Raw genomic sequence first — 22,110 nt, 5'->3', positions numbered from 1 at the left:
ATTTTCCCCTGTCCTAAGACACAGACTTAGCAAAATAGAACTTGTTGAAATTACATAAATATTCCAGGTGTCTATATCCATGGCGTTTCATTCTCCATTTGTGACTATGTTGGTGTAATCTCTATTTTTTCAGGTAGATTGCAAAACTCATTTGAGTTTAAGAGTACACAAAAGAAGACTATAGCTCAATGTCATCCGGCAAGTTTCCATGAGGACACAGAAGAGTGATAAAGCATGATTTCTGTCCATTAGAAGGGAAGGCAGTGTAAGCATCTCAAACGTCATGAAGGTGACATGGTCATGAATTTATAATCTGTATCTGCATAGTGGCAAATAGATGCAGGACGCTGAGAGTGATGCAAACATTGAAATCAAATGAGAAAACATTTATTAAGCAATTATTGCCAAATAAGGAAGTTTGTTCTAAAGAGTTGACTCATAAAACACATTTTGAAATGTATTTGGCTTAATCGCATGAGCTCAGTCACTGCGCATGTGTAATGGATTATGATTAGGGTCATCTGAATATAGCAGAACTGTTCCAAATAAGCTGACCTGGGTTTGTAAGTATATTTCCAGAATTTAAGGAATGTTAAATAAAAGAGAAGTTTTGTTTCACTTTTTTTTCACAAACCATAAATGCAAATAAACAATCAAATATTACACATACTTAAATAGCTTTCTACATAAAAATTCTCATTTTCACATTAAAAACATTGCAATAATGTGATCTGTCATTCCTTTGACAGATGCAGGATTATGCTACTCCCTACCATCTTAAGGTCTAATATTTTATAATGTATTTCTAATACATTTTATCATTGAGGTTGGCTCTTTGTAACTTAACCATATTTCTTTGAGATCCTTCCTTATCAGCACATATGAAACGGATGTAATATTTCACTTTCAGATGCATTCGCCACCTGCCATGGAAGGGGGACATGCCAGATACCGGTTCTCTCTGAATCTCGCATCCCATTGGATGCCCCCACCTTGGGCGTTGAGTCAGAGTGGCGGGTGCAGAACACCCTGAGATGGTTGGGAACCCAGCCCGTGGCTGTGGCACTAGGACAGCCTTGAGGCCAACGCTGAGTGCCCCTGGTGATGGGTCCAGCAGCAGCGGGCAGAGCCCTGGGACCAGGGTGACACCGTCTGGCACAGGAAGCTGAGGCATACCACTCTGGGGGCCCCAACTCCACTAATTCGCAGTGATATTTAAATGTCAGGACACCTTCACTGCCTAGAAGGATGCCTGGCACACAGCACAAGTTCCCGGGGACCCGTGTTTACTAGAACAGAAGCTCCCTCATGCCAGGGAGCCTATGGCTAGCTTTCCTCTTGAATCCCCGGTGCCTGCAAGAGAACTCAGGCACAGTGGTTGCTCACATGGCGTCTGTCAAGTGGGACCTGACGCTTACGGTACGTGAGCATGCAAGAGTTTCTGTGATGTTACCACACCTCATTCTCTAGGATTCTGGCATTCCGTCAATCCCGTTGCCTCATTCTAATAAATGTGTGTTCCGCTTAAATTAACCGAAGTTACTTTTTGTTATCAGCAGACAAGACTATTTTTGACCATCATAGGTATCAGACTTCTCATCAATAAAATCATAAAAAAACGACATGCCACGAGAGACCGTGCGTCAGGACACAGAGCGATATAAAAGGAGATCTTTGGGAACTACACAATGGGGCGTCCTTGTACTTTGAAATTATTATGCCATCAGGAGCTCCTGGTTAATTTCAGTTATTTACTCCTGCTTCAATAATTTAAAGGGTAATACATGCACATATATTAATTAAAATGGCATAAAAAGATATAAACATAAAGAATATAAAGGACAACAGAAATAAAGGGTCACTCTTTGCCCTTTACTCAAGTCTTCCTCTTAATGGTTAACTGTTTTTTTAATGGCTTTCCAGCAATGTACTATTAATATATGTTTATTTCTCTTTCATACTTCTCTAAAAAACAGGAATATTATATACATTTTTTGTATTTAGCTTTTTAAACTTAACCATAATTCTTTGAAATTTTTTCATCAGTACATATGAATTAGATTTATTTTTTAGGTGTATAGTATTTTATTAATTGGATATGCCAGAATTTTTTCAGCCACTCTACCTTTGAAGGACATTTAGGCCATTTCTAGTATTTTTCTACCACTGCAATGAAATCTTTTTTTCTATAGCTATACATCAGTAAGAGTCTAACTATACAGGATAAATGATACCAAGTAGAATCATTGCCTAACAGAATTTGTAACTTTCAATGTTGCTGTAGCTTACCTGATTGTCCTCCAAAGCGGTGCTCCAATTTCATTTCAACCTTTATTTTATGAGGGCTACTACAAAAACACTCGGACAACTGTGTAATATCCACCTGCCAGCCTCCTCCTCTACCCTTCCCTCTCCTCCCATCGGCCCTCCTTCTTCATACTATTGATACAATCGCTGCTCTGACAAATCAAGCACAGCATATCCCTAGTTTCTCACTGACATTTCTTTGCTCAAGAATGAAGGTGAGCATGTCTTGAACGTTATAAGCTGGTCCACTCAGTTTTTTCAAAGATCATTATTGAAAGAAATGCACATACCAGAGAATTCACCCAAAGTACACATGAATCTATTAAGACAAAGATGATGTGACTTATATGTGTGTGTATGATATACATACATGTGTACACACACACGCACACACGCACACACACACAGAGCATGGAATATTACTTAGTTAAAAAAAAGAAGGAGCTCTTGCCATTTGGGACAACACGAATGGCCCTTGAGGGTATTATGTTAAGTGAAATAAGTGAGAGAAAGACAAATACCAGATGATGTCCCTTCTACGTGCAATCTAAAAACAAACAAAAAGCAAACAGACCCTTAAATTGAGAACAACGTCATGGTTGCCAGAAGGGAGGTGGGTGGGGGGATAGTTGAAATAGATGAAGGGGATTAGGAGGGACAAACCTCCAGTTATAAAATAAAGAAGTCACAGAGATGAAAAGCACAGCATGGAGGATACTGTGACTAATATTTTAATAATGTCGTATGGTGACCAGGTTTATCGTAATGAGCATGAGTAACGAACAGGCTTGTCGAAACACTATACTGTGCACCTGAAAGTAACATAACATTGTCTGTCAATTCTACTTCAATAGTAAGTAAAACACATATAAGAGTAGTAATAAAATGCAGATACAGTCCAAAGTTGTTTTTTTTTTTTTTTTGGAATATTCACAAGGTGTTTCCATCATCGCTAAGATTTTATTTGAGAACACTGCCATCTCCCCTAAAGGAAACCCAGTGTCCCTTGGAGGTCGTCCCTCACCCTCCAACCTCCAGCTCCAGGCAATCACTCGGCTGCTCTCTCCCTCTGCAGATCTGCCTGCTCTGGGCCGTTCATAAAATGGAATCATACAACATGTGGGCTTTTCTTCGTGAATGGTTCCTCCCACTCAGCCTAAGGTCTTCAAGATAACATTCCATTGTAGGGATACACTGCATTTTCTTCATCTGTTCATCAGCTGATGGGCCTCCGGGGGGCGTCAGGGTTCGAGCTGCTAGAAATAATGCTGCTATAGGCGTTGTGTGCACCTCCCGTGTGAACACGTGTTCTCACACGTGTTCTGTCAGCCATACCTGTAGGAGTGGAGTGGCTGCATCTCAGGGTGACTTTATGTCGAACTGTTTGGTGATCAGACAGTTTCCCACAGCAGCTGGACCACGTACACACGCCCCTCTCCAAGTACGAGAGTTCCAGTGTCTCCACGCTTTCGCCACGCTTGTCTGTGTGGTCGCTGCCATCCTGGAGCTTGTGAGGCGGAGTCTCAACCCGGTTTCGTCTATGTTCCCCGAATGACTCATGGCGCTGAGCATCTTTTCAGGTGCATATTTCATTTGTGGGTATTTGGAAAGATGTCGATTCAAACCCTTTGCCATCTTTTTAGTTAGGGTATTTGCCTCTATTATTGAACCATATGAGCCCTTTATATATTCTGGATACTTATCAGATGTAAACTTTACACTGCTTTTCTTCCATTCTGTGTGTGTGTGTGTGTGTGTGTGTGTGTGTACCTGGGGTTGGGGGCGGGGCAACTCAGTTTAAATGGGAAAACCAGCCCATCATTCAGTTTCTTACACGCGTTTTTGCATTAGAGTGGCCTTTCAACCCAACTTGGGTTAGTATCCACTTAACAGTCATCACTTTCTTCCCATTTATCCACTGCCTGGAGACAGTGAAGAGGTTGTTTATTTTTATCCATAAAAATAGGGTTTAGCCAAATCTGAGATGAAAGGTCACTGGTGAAGCATATTGAAACGCAACTTTTCTAATTAGTTGAAGGGGAGGCTTGCTTGGGATTCAAATTATTTGTGAGGCAAACCGTTCTTCCTGACAATAAGCGCATCATCACACAAGAATAAAGATTACTTGTTAAAGCAAGCTGTTATTTTGTTAGATTAGAAAGGAATGGTGTCAGGTAAGGAAATCTGCAACAGCACAGTGATAGTGCAGGCCAGCCTCCTCGGATGAGTAAACCTAGACAGCCACAGGGTATCTCGTACAGCTCACCGGGGCATCCTTCAGTGGAATTACTAGAGCGTGCGCCCAGGGAGAAAGGAGAACAGATAACTGCAGGGATTTGGCTTAGAGCAAGAGAAAACTTTACTTGTCATTAGTGTTGGTCCAATGCATTTATTCTATTTCATTACCTCAAAATAACATAACCCAATTTAAAGCACCATCTCCACCATGGCTGACATTATAATTTAAAGCTCTTTATTTAGAAGCACTGCATTTGGAATGGTGTATTTCATGATTTGAGTATTTCATGATTATTCTTTTTGATCAAGTATTTTTTTATTTTTTATTTTTCATTTTGTTTAATTTAAATTCAATCAGCCAACGTGGAGTACCTCATTAGTTTCAGTGTTCAATGATTCATCAGTTGCATGTAACACCCAGTGCTCATCACATCACATATTTTTTAAAAATATAATAATATACAGGTTGGGATGCCTTTCCTTTGGAATCCTTCAGTGTCTTGATAAAAGTCTTATGAAATGAGTAATCGATGGCAACCATCACAGAATACTATACTAGTGCCTCTGAAAGGCAGCTCTGGTATAAAATCCTATCTGGGCATAGTGTTTTCTAGAAAATTATCATGTTAGTGGTATTCTACAAGTAAAGCATAAAGTAGCCTATTCTGTTCAGGAGAAATGTGGCACTAATCTCCTTACAAAAAGGCATTTTCTCATCCATGTCAGCAACAATGATAGCAGTGACTTTCATGAGTGAAGAGCTTCAACAAGCCCAAAGCAAATGCTTTACACTGTCTCTTAATCTTGGTAACAATTCAGAACTGACTTCCCTACTGTAATGTCAGACGAAGAACTCATCCCATTACAAAACCAGCTGGTAGATGATGTAAGATTCTAATCCAGTGATTTTTTTTCATATATTTTCTCTCTCCAATTACTAAGGTAAAAATCAAGTTGTAGAGATAGATGGGAAGGAGGACCTATCTGTCGGTCTATCTACAGTAAATTTTTTTTCCCCTATAGAAGTCATGGATATCTCTGCAGGTCAATACACTGTCCTCACTTCTTTAATGAAATATACTGAATCAGATTTAGCTTCCTATTTAATATGACACATTGCATAAAATTATTTACTTAAGCAACTCTCTGATGATAGATGTGTGAGATTCAAGAACAATTTTCACATTCATCTGGTTGAAATCAGACACGCTGGGTGAAAGGTGTTATCAAATTGTCCTTATCTACTCAGACACCCCCCAAAATGGAGCACCCCAGTGGCCATATCTACTGTTCCCCAGAACAATTGCTTCAAAAATTTGACATTCTAGCAATTAAAGGTGGAAAATCTTTGTTACCATAATATGCATTTTTTTTAAGTTAAGGATTTTTTCATAGTTTGTTGGCCATTCCTAATTCCTCTGATAATTTTCTTAGAGCAATGTCATTGGCTTGATTCTTTAAATGAGTTTCATCTCTGCTATGCTTTCCCCATATTTTTAGTATCGCTTTCTAGGGTAAGGATATTAATTCCATATCTGGCATACATATTGCCTGTTTCCGGCTTTGCATTTCTCAGTTGTGCTCTTCATAGCATTTATTTTTTGTTCTGTTGTAAAATCCGTTCGTCCCTTCCATTATTTCTGTTTATGTTCCTTCCCATTACTTTTTTTTAATGTTTTTTATTATATTATGTTAGTCACCATTACAGTACATTACTTTTTAGCACAATCATTTGAAGGCCAAATTGACATTTGATTTCAACACATAACATAAGAGCAGTTACCTTGCCTTTCGAGCTTGAATTTTCCAAAGTCTTTTCCATGAATATCACCTTGAAAAGTAAATCCTCCTCTTTCAAGTCCTGATGACACCTGATATGCATGAAAAGGAAGAAAACAATGCATAGAGAGGATTAATAATACTCATGTCGATCATACTATAATTGTGTTTCTCACAGCCAGATATCACACGTTAAATATTTTTGTTTTTTGTCCTTCCTTCCAGTGACACATTAGCAGTTAAAAACTGGAAAAGACACACGTGAATTGAAACTAACATCTACATTCTTGACATCTCATTTTCACGTTGAAATAGTACAATTTACAACATATTCATAGGTTAACCATCCTTTGTAAAGGGGACAGTTATATGAATTATTATATAACCTACATTACGGTAAAAATCACTTGGTGACACAGCTCTCGGCTGATGACTCTCACGTGAGGCCGTATACTCTTATGTCAGATAATGAATTAGAACACACATGACAGTTGACTTGCAAAGAAAGATCTCAAAAAGACATCTGAAATCTCTGTGTCTGGGAATTATTATTATTATTATTATTATTATTATTATTATTATTATTTGAACTTCTAGAGTGGTTACCCAATGGCTGTGTTCAGATTTCTGCTGGAATGTGGTGTTAAGCACAGAACATGGATCTAAGCTATTGTTCTGTCCCCAGCTATAACTACTCATTTATTTGTCATTTCAGAAACTAGGTTTCTTCCTTCTTAAAACGAAGAGGTAAAAGGACCATGCTGTTAGTGAAACAGAGAGAATGATGCGTTTTCAAGGGGCAGACACCACACGGCTCCCATCAGCAATCCCCTGTTGGCGGCCTCCTTCACCTCACACAGCAAAGATCAGACCCCCGTGCTGGGTGAGTGTCCCCCACATAAAGTACTTACATAACCAGCTAGTCCCCAGTTGTCATTTTCAAACTTGCTTACAAAAATATCTGCGGGACCTTTAATTTGAAATGCTTTCAGTAGTAAGTGAGCCTCTTCTTTCTTGTAAACTCCTACAAAAAAATCAAAGTCAGCTACTCTTACATTGTAGAAATTCGCAAGGGTTAATAACTCAGGCAGTCATTCTGTTTGCTTTGGAGTAGGGTACAGATAATATTAAAAATAACAAATTATTTTTATTCTTAATTCGTAGCTTTGGTACTTTGGTTTTCCTTAAAAGCACTTCTTGTTTAAGTCCTTGCCCATCTTAAATGGGTACAACCCATTTCATTAAATTCAACATATTTATCCCACAGAATGAATAAGGATAATACACATTCAATTATATTATTCTTTTTAAATCTCACATTTTAAATTCATATCGTCCTCATTTGTGAGGTCAGAGAGACCATGACCATAAGGGCAAATTCCGCTACTTCTATGGCTGAATCACACCCTTTGAAATGAAATGAACAGCGCGGTGGACAAAGCATGTCGGGCATGCTTGTCTCGCCAGCACGACTCTGGGCAGGCGGGACTCGACGGTCACACCTCTCAGCCACCTGTGAGGCAGCTGGAATGCCAGCTTAAGAATCTCACTCAGCGATGAGAGGTCATGGTGTGGCCCAGACCGGCAGGGAGTGTGTCCACAGCCAGGGCTAGCTCTGGACCCCCACTCCCAGGAAACAGATAAATAAGGAAACAAACAAACAAGTATTAAATGGATAATAACGCATCCAAACGTCCTCTGTGCTGAGAAGACAGGTTCAAAGGAGGGACCTAGTTTCAGGGAACACAGCAGTGAACTCGTATTAACTTCAATCAGAGAAGCAGATCTCTACTGTCCCAGGACTGGTCCCGCTGGTGGGAGCACAGGGTGCAGGGAACTGATTGCTCAGGGTCCAGGGCAAGAGGGGGCTGCCCGAGGCTTTACTCTGGGCGGGAGTCATTTCAACCCTCAGTAGCTCTGTGTTGTTGGCCTCCAATTTAACCTCTAAAACTCTGCACCCCAAGACTATAAGCCACCGGTAGACGTAATGAGATACACGCTTATGAGGTCTGTTGTGCTGATCCAACGGCAGCAGTGACAGAGTATCAGTGTGGCGGCTGACACTCCACGCCTGTCCACTCCCTTCCTCCCCTACCATCTTCCTAATCACAGTTCACAGGCCCAGAAGCTTCCATCTCCACCGAGACTCGGCAGGAACAGCTTGCTATGCAAACACCCTCCCGAGCCTGGACCACAGACATCCCGACTCCACTCTGCGGAGGCTGTCTGCATCAGACTCACAGGGCAGCATCTTCTTTGGGGGAAGAATAAATCCAAACCCCACGAAGAGAAAGACTAATCCATGCTGCTGGCTAAGACGCAGGGATCTGGATATTTTAGAAGTTCCTCCGTGGATTCTGACACATGTGTAGATTTGAGCCCGTGGCCTGAATCACGTATCCATTTACAGGTTCAAGGTACGAAGCCGTGTGCGGGGCAGGAGACCACGAACTCACTATCAGATGCCTGCCAGACCTCTCTGAGTATAAAGGACTTTGTTTTTCCTAAATCCAGGCATTTAGATGTTTCCCACTTTCAGGAAGCAGGAAAGCGGAATGGGAAGAATGGGGGGAAGCTGACCTGCTGTAATACTTTCTAAAGGTCAAGCGTGTGTCAGTCTAGTGATGAGAGAAAGAGCAGGTGCCATTTGGGAGCCTCTTGATGTTCAGACCCAGGCTGGGCCTGGTAGGTAACTCAGACAAATCCCTGCCCTCATGGGGGTGGGGCTGTAGAAAAAGATACATCGTTGCAAGAAGTGACATAAATGAAATTAAAAAAAAAAGGCATTAGAACAGTCATAAAGGCGATACTGTATCTTAGCGGTTAAGAGCATCGACTCGATTTCTGAAATTCTGATTCCTGAGTTCGAATGCTACCTCGACCACGTCATCTTAGGAGGGCCACTGGACTTGCCTGGGTCTCTCTCTCTTTCTGTTTCTCTCTGTTATCAGTAAAGAATGTGTCTGGTAAGAATGCTCATATCATAGGATTGAGGTAAGCATGAGAAAGATAATATATGTAAGTACTTAACATGGGGTCTGGCATCTAAATCAGAGCTGTTGATATTTTATTAACAGTGGGATGACAAAAAAAAAAAACTTCTGAGGAGCACATGAGTTGAAGAAAAGGATACTATAAGAATACAGTTTGGAGACAACCATATCTGGATATAAATCTCACACCTTTGACTCAGTATGTCACGTGCATAATCTGGAACAAATTAATTCGATTTTCTAGACTGGTTTTGTAGTCTGTAAAGATGAGAATACCAACCGACCACAGCTACGGAGAGGATCTCATGAGATGCAGCTTAGGCAAAGCCAATGTAATGTTAATAAGCATTTAATCAACCTTAGCTCCCTCCTCCCCGAGAGGATAAAAGGTGCACTTCTGCTCACATTCTGCATCTCGTAAAAGGAAACACCTCAGGGCCTACCTGTCAATTTCAGCTCCACCTGAGAGGCTTCAAGGAAGGTCGCATTCACCTTACTGCTCGACGCATTGAACCAGTCAACTGTTAGAGTTGCAGGTTGTCTTTTCCCTAAATATTCATAATACCCCTTCCACACGGAATTGATAAAAAATACATCGGAAGGAACTGTTGGGGGGAAAAAACCAGATGAATGTTAGCACACACAGAAAAATGAGAGAGATTACAACACAGAGGCATACTGAAGTGTCGAGTGAGAGATCACGATCATGATGGTGATGGGGACAGAGATGGCCTCTCCCAGGCCCTTCACAGCGTGTGATGGAAATGAAATGAGGAGGGAGATTTTTGTGAGATGCACATACACGTTCGTGCATTAATTTGTTGGAGAAGTCCTCTAGGGGCCAAAGCATTCCCGTCTGAGCGGATCCGCCAAGGCCAGAGTGTATGGTGAGTCAGTACTGCCGCAAGGAGGGCATGTTATTGTGCTATAATGAGAAGATGTTGGCTGACCCACTATTGATACTTCATTAACGTCAAGGTGGACTCTTTGGAAGGCTCAGAAGGCTCAGAGAACTGACATGTGTCATCTGCCAGGAGTTCCCCGCCCTCAGAAAGCTCGCACTGAAAGCACTGGGGGAAGACATCCACCCAGCTCATGAAGACAGAGCTGCTCTGGGTCTGGAGGGCTTTACCTTGAAAGGAGAACCCAACCCACTCACCCATGCTCCTCCACACTTGTGAAAAACACTCCTGGGATTGCTAAGGATGTCAGAGCCAATGGTGTCAAATGTCGTGTATGTAGAGAAAGACGCATTTCTCCCTAAATATGTTTTTTTTAGCTAATCCACTTGCAGCAACCAATGATAAGCCCACACGTCGATGGGGCCTGTGTTCATGGGTTCCTTTTCAGGGCCATTTCCCTGTCTTCCCAGACCAGCTCCACCCACAAAACCTACCCTAGCCACGGAGGAGTTCAAGAAGAAGAAATTGTCATCCCTTCCTGTGGCTCTTGGTAGACTCAACTTGTAATAATAATAACTTTTAAAAGTTAAATAAGTTAGAAACAACAATATCAGCATGGACATCTAACACATTTGCTTATTGATAAGGGACATCAGACCCTTCTGTCTGTCCATCGGTGGCCATACAGGGGTCTAGGTTCCAATGGCAAACCCGAAGACTTTCTTTTTCTTTACCAAAATTAATAGCCTTTAGAATCGTGTCAAGATTGCCTCCCTTAATTAGAATGTGCCCCCTCAGGGGAAGCTTTTAATGTACTTGTTCAAGCCCCTCACTGAAGTGAGACTCTTGGCTGGTGTGTTGGATGGATGGGTCGTGCCTCACCGGGTACAGTAAGGTGCAACCCATGTCTGAGAGGCAGCTTGTTTGTATCCAAATATGGCCATGGGCAACGTGGCAAAGATGGTCCTTTGGGGCCCTTCTCATTTGCAGTGTAACACCACAACCGGACGTTGAGGTGTGTTACGATGTGCAACCTCGACAAAGGACCACATTCAATTAGCAAGACCCTTCCGAGGGAATGAGAAGAGGTGTACTGATGAGAATGGATGCATCTTCAAAATAAAGTATGAGAGTATTTCGGTCTCTTAAACAAAAAATAAGCAAACAAAAACGGAACAAACACACCACCACAACAACAGATCGTGTTTCCTTCCCCTGAAGACAATGCTCCTCGATAAAGAGTACTGATTTCTGTATTTGATTTGAATTTAACATTGAAATAGAATCATTCACAATGATTTTCAGAAGTAGGTTTTATACTTCATGGTGTGCACTGGAAAAAGTCCTTTCATCATGTTGGGGCACTTCGCTCGTCTGGGACTGAAGGGTGTAACACAGCGTTGTGACCCAACAAGAGCATTACATAAATGGTCTCCACAGCTGATGTCAGACTAGACCTTCCTGTCTAAGAAATCAGTGTGAACACCTGAATAAGGAAAACACTAGGGAAATGACCTTATATATTTAGAAGTTTTCTATTTCTGTTAAACAAAAAAAAAGCTTGACTTCAGTTATAATTTGGGGACACGCTGAATTATTAAAATAGTCTCTATATTGGTAACACAGACTATGCGGGTGATTTGGAGTCGTGAGCATCTTCCTTAGGAAACAGGACTGCATCTTTCCGATTTTCTGTGTCCTGCATTTTGCAACGCACCACATACAACCAAGAGCAATAATGAACATTTCAGGAGGCAGAGGATGCCTGCATCGGGAGATACTTGGAAAAAAAAATGGAGCTCCACATTTGTGCTGCTCAAGGGGACAGGTGATGCTGTCACAATGCTTCATTTACATTTGCTTCCTGTTTAGAGGAAAGAATCGCAACCCTCTTTATAAGGCTCTCCATTATATCACATTCTATTATCAATATTTTATGTCCAGTTCTGCCCACAAGATGCCTAAGCCCCTTTTCATGAGACGGTGTGTCATAATGCCAAAGGTATTCCTCCTAGGTCTTGTTATTCCATCAACAAACCACCATTATGGAAGAAAGAGGAATCTGTGTAGACTCGCTGTTTTCCATAATTGAAATGTTAACTCGTTCATGGACTAATGGAATCAGAAATTTGCATGTTAAAATTTGTTTCACTGTGCAGAGCAGAGAACAAGTCACTTATTGGCTTTAAATCTAGAACTGTTCTGGTATACAAACCTGGAGTTTTAGTAACTGTTTCATTAACTTCTCTCACTCCTTTACCTACAAGTAAAAAGACAAATTATCATTTTCAAAAACATGTATTTTTGAATAAGTCTGAAAAAATGTCAAATTGAAGCAATTTTCCTTTCTCCAGATTTCTTGAAGTTCTACAAAATATGAATGTCATATACATAGCCACGTTAAACCCCTGTATTCACAGCAGAATATCCTTTGTGTTCGTAGAAAAACAGAGATTACTGGTGCAAAGCAATGCAGCTCTAAGATGTGTGCTGTGTTACAACAGAGAGCCTTGCAAACGAGGGTGGTTTTTGGCCGTGTGCTCACTCCTGTTTGGGGTACGCTGGCCGCAATGGAAAGGTAGCCTACAAAATGACTAAAATTTCATAACCTCTCTTAATTTTCCAAGTCCTCACCCAAATCAATGAAAGTACAAGTCAATATGGAATAACATCAAAATGTTTTTTTCCCTTGCAGAGTGTTTAATTTGGTCTATCAAGCTGGATTTAACTCAAAATCTTAGCATTTACAGTTCTGTGTCAAACTACAAATTACCTTTTTAAAGTTTGTATTCTTCCATTTCTGACAGAGAAGGGCAAGGGAAGCACAAATGTCTTATGAATTCCTAAATTGAGAACTATAAATAGGCTCCGAGGAAGTAAAATTTAAGTCACAGATTTTATCACACTCTGTAATTTTGGCTTTTGCTATTTAGTGTCTGATGCCTATATGATCTATGTTCGGTGGGGAATCTGAGAGGTCAGCTATTGTCAAATCCAACCCAGATTTATTACTTTTATTTGTAAATACACACATTTGTGAGTAATTAATCCATTTTCATGCTAATTGCTTTTATAATTAAAAAAAATTGAACCAGTGTAAAGCATACATAAATGTATATTCCACCACCAAACAGCTTGTGGTCTTAAAAAAAAAAAAAAAGTTTAATTTATATATTCACCAAAGCTTGGTGATGTTTGCCCATCTTCATTTAAAAAATGTATGTTTTCCAAAACTATGGTGCAAGTTCTTGTCCTTTTAACTCATTATGCTTTTCTAGAAGCAAACAGGTTCTCTCCATGGCTTAAAGTGTGAAGAGCAAATACTACTATCTGCATGTCTACTCCAACTATGCCTCCATTGTACCAAACACTTACTACGCACACGTCCACACACACAGCTCACCACATGAACACAGATTCAGCTGGGGTGACTGACATCACTTCCATGATGCTGTTTCCTGATGGATCTTAAACCTGGAAGCTAGCCTGATGGGCTGCCGAAGCTCCTCTTTGCTCTGCAGGGATGTGTGTTCACTCCCTCATCAGTGACTTACTTTTACAGACAGGTGATTTTCCTGTCCATTTCATATCTGCTTTACACGTCCTGTGCTCGGACCCGGCCGCGAGGAAAAAGCCCGGATGACAGGTGTACACTAAGGTGTAACCAAAGGTGGGGAGATCGATCGCTCTCACGTCCGCGTGGGCTGGCGTCTCTGGCTGTCTGCAGGCGTGTGCTGAAACGGCATGTATTTCATTAGAAAACACTGAAGCGTTGTTTGTGATAGAGTTAGCATAGCATCTAAAGAAATAAGGAAATACGGCAAAACTTGGAAATGACTGTAAACTCAAAAATACAACTCAAAATTCTGAATACGGTGGCTTTAAATATTCCCAATATTCTCTGCAACTTTTAATATAATGAACGCTTGGGATTTGCCAGCTGTCTCTACGATCCCTCCCTCCATCCTTCCCTCTAAGCATCTATCTATCTATCTATCTATCTATCCATTTATCTAATCTCCCTCTCTACATTTAAGTGTGTACAATTAATTGTATGTAGAAATTAGAATATAAATCATAGTATTGAAATAAATAGATCACTTCTGAGATACTATTAAGAGAGATAATGTGTTAAATCGCCTTAAAAGACGAGTCCTATAAGCTAAACACGATTGGCACATATTTAGAAATATGCCTTGGTTTTTGTCTGATGGCAGCTAACAAATTCATTATTAAATTAAATGACTCGTAAATTTTGGTAAAAACTTGATGTGTGTTTAGATACCTAACTGAAATATCATAGATCCTTGTTTCCCTTAAAATCTAATTTAGGAGTGAATAAGACTGCAATGTTTAAACCTCAAGTGACTTCTCATTCTTTATAAAGTTCACATATATGTCTCAAGTAAAGGACTTGGCAGATAATTATAAAACAAGTTGAGAATATTACAATTACGACCACAATTGTTTAAAGTATCATAATATTTTGTACTTCGGTAAATTTTCAACATATGAATATCTGATATTAGTAAGCCCCAAGCTACACAGACACACACACACATATATATACACATATATGCTATCCTTGTGCATACAATATCCATATATATACTTTGACTAGAGTATTAGCAATGATAACTTTGAAATAAATACACATTTAATATTGGCAAATAAGTACAGAAAAAATCACATCTTATATACTATTAAAATAATTTTTCACAACATTCTATTTTTTTAGGTTTAACAGTAAGAGTAAGATTCTATATATCGCTAAATTGACAGAGGATGGAATATTGGCTTACAGATGATTCCTATAACATTTCTTCTATTTCTCATGATTAAGTCACAAAATAAAATTTGGTCCTAAGTAATGATTTGAATGATCAATTCATATAGACTTCAAAAATAACATGTAAGATATTTCTATTAATATTGTGACATATTCCGGGGCGCCTGGGTGGCACAGCGGTTAAGCGTCTGCCTTCGGCTCAGGGCGTGATCCTGGTGTTATGGGATCGAGCCCCACATCAGGCTCCTCCACTATGAGCCTGCTTCTTCCTCTCCCACTCCCCCTGCTTGTGTTCCCTCTCTCGCTGGCTGTCTCTATCTCTGTCGAATAAATAAATAAAATCTTTAAAAAAAATATTGTGACATATTCCGTGATCCATTTTACCCTTCTTTAATGATCTGATGTACACATTCTAGAAGAATAGCATGCATATGAAAGCTTTCTTTCTGCGAGGGTAACTGATGTCATTCATTTGTCTTTGGTTTGGGCAGGTTCTTTGACTTGAGTGTGCCCTGTTACCCCCTGGAGGGCCCGGTGAATTTTAGACGGCTGTCCCTCCTCTTGGTTCCCACCCATACCCCAGCCCCCGAGTTTCTGATTCTGAAGGTCTGGGGGTGCAGCTTGAGGATTCAAATTACTACCACACTCGCACGTGACGCTGCTGCTGCTGGTTCTAGGGAATCAAACTCTGAGAAATTCTGGCTTAGAGAAAGACGATCAAAGAAAGAAAAATAAGGCAGTTCTTCGTTATTTCCCTTGTGGGTAAACCCTTCCCAGACGTTTGAGAGTAAATAAGCCGTTGCGGGCTATGGTGTAAGAAATCACACTTACGTATACACTCAGTCTGAATGCCACTCCAAGTTAAATTGGCAAGGCAAGTGCGAGTCGTCGAACCTTGAATGTGGTAACCTTTTCTGCACCTGAAAAACACGGTGCTTCCAACCTACAGAGGAAATCCAACATTAGCTTCGGGGGCAGAATGGGCGTAAGCGATATAAAGACAACATGCTGGAAAGCTCATTCCAGGGTAAGATACACCAGTGACACTTCTCATCAACATCAGGCCGTTGTTGTTCGCGGTGTGTGTTAAGGCTAGGCGGCTCGGTGCGTGAGGAAAGATCCCATTAGACTCAGTGATTTGTGGGCAGTTAAGAGGGAGTTTATTTTGATAATGAAAGGATGCTTTTTCTCTTTCATTTCAGCCCTTCCTCTCTTTGATTTGTAATGATGATTGTTTTTCCCTTTTCCACTTTTTCCCCCTGCTACACCAGTTGGTATATTTAGCAAATTACTTTTTTTATTTAAGCAAATGCATTTTATTTTATTTTTATAATAATTTTTTATTATGTTATGTTGTCACCATTCAGTATATCCTTAGTTTTTGATGTAGTGTTCCATGATTCATTATTTGCATATAACACCCAGTGCACCATGCAATATGTACTTTTGTTAACACTTCTGGGAACTGGCCAACTCCTGCTCTATTGTAGAATATCTCAAAACTCAACCTGTCCTCCCGAAGCCTCAGGTATATGAACTATTTATGGTCACCTGCATGCCTGAAACATCTTCCCTCTAGACCATCCGAAGCTAACCTCCCCCACCCCTTAATTCTCGATATTTTACTAAATTTCACTTCCTCTGCACATTCTTTCCTAACTTCAAGAATGCATCGTATGCTGCTTATGACAACGTTCCGGAAGTACCTGTATATTAATCTGCCTTCCTTCCCTAACTGGATGTGACTCGAAGGGAAGTTTGCGGTGGTCTGTCAATGTGTTGTTAGAGGATGAGTTAGGGTCATGTGTTGAAGGGAATCAAACATCTTCCCTGACCACTTACACCTGGGATATGGGACCAGGTTGGGGGGAAGAGAAAAGGGAAAAGAAATGAGCTCACAGAGAGGTGGTTTATGCCTGAAAGGGAGATTCACACGCTCTGTAGTTGTGAGTGGGACCAAGCCTGTTCCGAAGGCATTAATTACGAAGCCAAATGAGTGTACAGGTGAAGAGTCCATCCTGGTCCTTGCTCTGAGGAGTCAGACCCGTTCGTTCATTCCTCTACCTTTGGTTTCTCATCTGGGCCAGTCCTTATCTCCCTCATTGGGATTTGGGGAAGAATAACTATGAGTAACTCGTGTGGTAATAGTTGCTACACTGAGTAGTGATGAAGAATGTCAGAAAAACATAGCTATTCCTTACTATTGACACCTAAATGTAGGAATCGGAATTTATATTAGAAAAAAAAATTCAAATTTATCTAAACTGCAAAGGAATAACGGATTTGCGATTTAGAGGTGAGAAAAGGTTAATCCATCACCTGTCAGGATGACCTCCCTCAAATTCCCTTGTCAGCATGTCACTGACCTCATCAGACCTCCTGGCAAATACGCTATATTATTCGGTAGGAGGAAGATAAAGGAAAGCCTCTCTCATGGAGTGGTAGGAAGAAAATACAGTGTCCTTCTCAATAAAATATCTTTCAGCAGAAGGTCCCTGGCCACCCCAGTCTGATCGCTGTAAGTTCACCTGGTGTTTATGAATTGATGGGACGTGGAGGGCTGGAGACTGGAGGGTAGTCATTTAAATTGCATAATTAACACAGCAGGGCATGGGAGGTTCTAAGACTAAATGGCTCACTCTGCATGAGTATGTTTCAGAATACAGTGCTGAGGAAAACAAACAAACATCTGTTATATTCAAAACTTCATATGTCCTGATGAAAAGAAAGGAAAAAAAAAACATTTTGGGGAGATGCCTCTGATGGTGTCCGGCACCTCTTGAAAAGATGACATCTGTGTCTTTGAATTGTTAGCAAATCTTGCTTTTTGGATACAACGTATCATTCTTATTGGTGTAACTTTATTTTGTTATAAGAGGCGTGAGAAATTTATCCACCCCTCTTAGTATCTTAAGAGAGATCCCAGGGATATGTTGCTGAATGCAGTCCCCATAAATGTTGACTTCACATGGGCACTTTGGGGGCAGATTTAGAAGTTCTAAAACCAATGGTGAGTTAGCAATAGCATTACTCACATATGGTATTTCCCAGGATTCCCATATACGTGGCATTACAGTTCTAGATGCCAGAAAGCATTCGCCTGAGGATGAGGCCATATTTGAGACCTAACATCAAATACACCAGATTTAACTCATTAGGCACCCGTGAGACGTTCCTTTGTGGGGTGTAAGAATGTCATCAGGAAGTAGCCAATGTGTGTTAGAGCCAACCCAACGAGACTATTTTAAGTTTCAGAAGAGACTGGGGGGAAATGCCTGAAGAAAAAAGTCTTTTATTCTGAATTAATGGGATCCCTAACTTAAAAGCACTACACATATTTAACTTGGGCTTTCAAAGCCACATCATCATACAGCTCTTAAGTCACTAGATTACTGTAGATGGTGGAAACATTTTATTTCAAGCTTCATTACCTTCCATTTTTAGGTATTCCTCTAATATTACCTAAAGTGTTCACGTACCTCTTATTTAAAAAGTCAAATGAACGTCAAAAGCAATACTGAGCATGCCAGTAATTCATATAGAGAGATCACACAGAAGAGAAGTATCAGCACATAAGCTTACGCTAAGGGGCCTGAATGCATTTTCTCCTGTTTTTGTCTCTAAAATGTAATATTCTTTTCCTATTATATCAGGTCACTAGGCAGGGTCTCTTTCTGTGTAGCTATTCAGTGACCAGTCACTCTGATTTGAGAATTGCCATGTCAGCAGACAAAAAGCATCCAATTACGCATACTTTCAAATAGAAATTAATATGGCAATTGCTACCGTGTGAATGAAAATACATCCAGTTATCCCAATTTTGACAGTTAAAATATCATGCAGAAATCCACTCTGAATGTATTTATTTCAGAAATACACCATGAATCAGACAGGTGCATAAAAACACACACGTATGTTCAAGCATCAATTCTATTTTATACTTAGAAACATGGTAAAATAAAAATGGAATACCTCATATCCTCTGGAGCTATTTTGTATCCCAAAGTGTGGAGTACCAGGGTCTGGGCAGGTATTATGAGCAGGATCTGAAGTTCACATAGGAAAAAAAAAAAAAGAAAAAAGAAAAAGAAAGAAAGAAAGAAAGAAAGAAAGAAAGAAAGAAAAAACACGAGTGCCAGATACAGTTACTATAAGAATTGAATATTTTTACTAAAAGGTCTTACAAAATTGAGAAAATTCTGTTTCAACAAATGTGTAAGATGTTTTGCATGAAAGTTAAAAATTAAATTGCTCTTTTCATCTTCCTTTCACACTTCTTTAAGATATTACTCCTTAGTCCTTTACGAGATTCTAAACTGCTCTGTATATTATTTTCTGTATCGGAATGAACATTCTTTCCCATTTTCTGGTCGAACATACTATATTGGCTGATTACTGATACACTCTCTTCGATAATTATTATAATCCCTTGGTTCTTAAGGATTCAACTAATGGCCATCTCTTTTAGTCATCCATTACATTATTGCAAACTTCTTGAATTAATTTTCTTTGAGACTTCCAAATGAGAAATGCATTGAATGCTTCAAAATTGAGGCACATGGTAGACCCACATTTTCCCCCCCCAAAATTGTACGACTTAAGCAATGAGGAGCATGCAGCTTTATTATTTGCTGCTCTCTAGCTGCTAGTATGAAAACAACATAGCTAACTTGCAACATTTGTTTTCAAGAGAAACTAACCTATGGGAGGGAAGAACACTGTTTCTTAGGATAGAGATAGCAAGCGTATAGCCACAGTTTAAATGAAACAGCAGTGAACGTGATTCTTATTAAAAACAAACAGTGCTTCAATGAAATTATTTCTGAACACCTTTGTTTTTAAGGAGAAATCATTCCATTCCTTAGAAAATAACGAAGACTATAGATCATTATTTCCTGCAAATATGCAGAACATCTACTCTTCATCTCAGTACATCTGGGTGAAAAAAAATTAATCCATGAACTTAAACTTGAGTCTGCAACAGTGATGTCTGAAGAAAATTGCTCTTAATGGAAATGAACTGTTCTGGCATCTGTGCCACTAATAATTTGACTTTTGACAAATACAACTTGTATCTGAATCCTTTCCATGAGACAGAAATTCAACCTAAAAATGCAAGGTTTAAGTCATATGGAAAGCATCTTCTGACTTGCAAGGTTCATCATCATATTCTCAGGTCACCAGAACATACGTGCCCCACTCAAGCAGCACTGCTAGCGTGGGTGGCTCGGGGCGGGGAGGACACTTGCACGAGATGGGCACCAAGGGGATGGCCGCCAAGCAACAGCCCTGCTGTCTTTTGGGTGACGGCCATTTTGGAGTGGGGCATTAGTAATGGGATCCTCTACAACGCTATCTTCCCCAGCAAGGATGCACCTGCCAGCTGAGGTGGGGACACGGAAATGAGAGAAAAACATCTGGCAGTCGTTTTAATATCCTCTTAACTTCAACTCCAAATTTGGTCTGCACGATTTAAGCAGAGTAGCTGACGAGTGCTTCCACAGAGAATGATCTATGGAACATTATCTGTGGACCCACAAGTGTTTGGATTTCAGAGAATGTCCTCATCCCCAAGCACCATCAGGGCTGTTTTGCAGTTCTTACCGATGCAGGTGGGCTGCGTGCCACTCCATGTGCCGTCCGCCTGGCAGGTTCTTCTGGAAGATCCCACCAGTATGAAGGGAGATTTGCACTGGAAGAAGACTTCCGACTTATAGGTGAAGCTTTTGCCACTGAGCCGCCCCTCTGCAGGGGTGCCTGGGTCTCCGCAGAACACAGCTGTGGAAGACAACCAACAGTCAGCTGGCGGTATGCACCGCTGGGTCAGGTTGACCCTCCACCTTGTGTAACGAGCATCTGAAAAATCTTTGGGTGTAACTATTAAACCCATCAACCTGCCTTGAGCAGGGAAGCCTCAAATGTGAGCCTCTGCCTCCTGCAGTGTGGCTAGCAATGACTGGGAGCTGATTGGGCTCACATGTGTCCAGTGCAGCGGGACCCCAGAACCGAACATTGCTGGAGGACTTACGCAGGCACTGGGGGACCTCTCCTTTCCACACGCCGTGGCCTTCGCAGGAGAGGATGGCGGAGTGAGAGGGCTGGAAGCCGTCCACACAGCTGTAACTTATGCTGGCACCCCAGTGGAAATCCGCTCCCTCCACTTTTCCATGTGGCACTTGAGGAGGCTGACCACACATGACAGCTGTTTCCAAAGAACAAACGAGATTGAACATCCAGGGCCTCCACCCCAACTGTAAAACTCACAGGACCCACATTTTCATTTCACCCGAATTACAAATGACATCTACATATGGTTGTTTTCTTTTAATAAAAGGATTATCGAGGAAGAGAACAAACCAAAATAATAAAACTTCTCTCCAGTATTTCTTCATTAATTCGGATCAAGTACATAAAAGCAAAGGGAAGTCACAGCATATCACACTGCAAAAGAAAGCACGATTGAACATGACATTCTCGATACATATAAGGCCAAGAAAGGAAGAGATACTCTCATGCAATAGATGTCTTTTCATGGTGGTTCCTGAGGACAAATCAAATCAGTGCTTGCTCATATGATGTGAGTCCAACCTTCTGGTTTATGTATACGGATGGTAAACTATCCGTATTATTTTACATTTAAAGATAGCATATAATATCTAGAAGACATAGACTGTCGATCCATTTGCTGAATCATTAAAAACCAAGCCGTTGCTTGGTTGCAAAGGTTCTGTGAAATACTCCTTGCCAGTGTTTTACAGCATCCCTGTGCCTGACGTTTACGTTGCATGGGGCTGCAGAGCATGGACACAGTTGCCACGGATGATCGGCTCTTGCAGAACCACTGTGGACACACCTTCCTGGGAGACCCAAGAGCTTTCTGGATTTCCCACACTGGAGGTGTGCCAGTGACAGAAGGCAGCAGGAGAAGGGACTCGGCCGTAGAGACGTCCTCACCTGTGTTTTCTCGTGCGTACTCACACCCACGCACTCTCATGTGAGGAAGACACAGTCACACACACATACAGGTACACACCCAGCAGGTTGGAAACGGGCCTTTCTCCAGCCCTTCATCTTAGGCATGTTTTCAACCAACACGTCTGAG

General features: G+C 40.8%; 1 protein-coding gene across 1 annotated transcript in view; it reads right to left on the bottom strand.

Annotated features, from left to right (window-relative positions):
* CSMD1 (CUB and Sushi multiple domains 1) overlaps nucleotides 1-22,110 on the bottom strand; it is a 1,580,412-nt gene that overhangs the window by 4,488 nt on the left and 1,553,814 nt on the right. Inside the window, exons 60-68 of the mRNA XM_040643176.1 lie at nucleotides 21,037-21,210; nucleotides 20,613-20,786; nucleotides 18,981-19,054; nucleotides 15,840-15,951; nucleotides 13,774-13,953; nucleotides 12,435-12,479; nucleotides 9,761-9,922; nucleotides 7,236-7,348; nucleotides 6,329-6,416 (exon numbers count right to left, since the gene is read on the bottom strand). Of these exons, the coding sequence (XP_040499110.1) occupies nucleotides 6,329-6,416; nucleotides 7,236-7,348; nucleotides 9,761-9,922; nucleotides 12,435-12,479; nucleotides 13,774-13,953; nucleotides 15,840-15,951; nucleotides 18,981-19,054; nucleotides 20,613-20,786; nucleotides 21,037-21,210 (1,122 nt within the window). The remainder of the gene's footprint in view (nucleotides 1-6,328; nucleotides 6,417-7,235; nucleotides 7,349-9,760; nucleotides 9,923-12,434; nucleotides 12,480-13,773; nucleotides 13,954-15,839; nucleotides 15,952-18,980; nucleotides 19,055-20,612; nucleotides 20,787-21,036; nucleotides 21,211-22,110) is intronic.

The sequence above is a fragment of the Ursus maritimus genome, unplaced genomic scaffold (assembly GCF_017311325.1).
Source record: "Ursus maritimus isolate PB19 unplaced genomic scaffold, ASM1731132v1 scaffold_28, whole genome shotgun sequence".
Classification (NCBI taxonomy): domain Eukaryota; kingdom Metazoa; phylum Chordata; class Mammalia; order Carnivora; family Ursidae; genus Ursus; species Ursus maritimus.
Note: the sequence above shows the minus strand (reverse complement) of the source record. Positions and strands in the feature narration are given on the sequence as shown.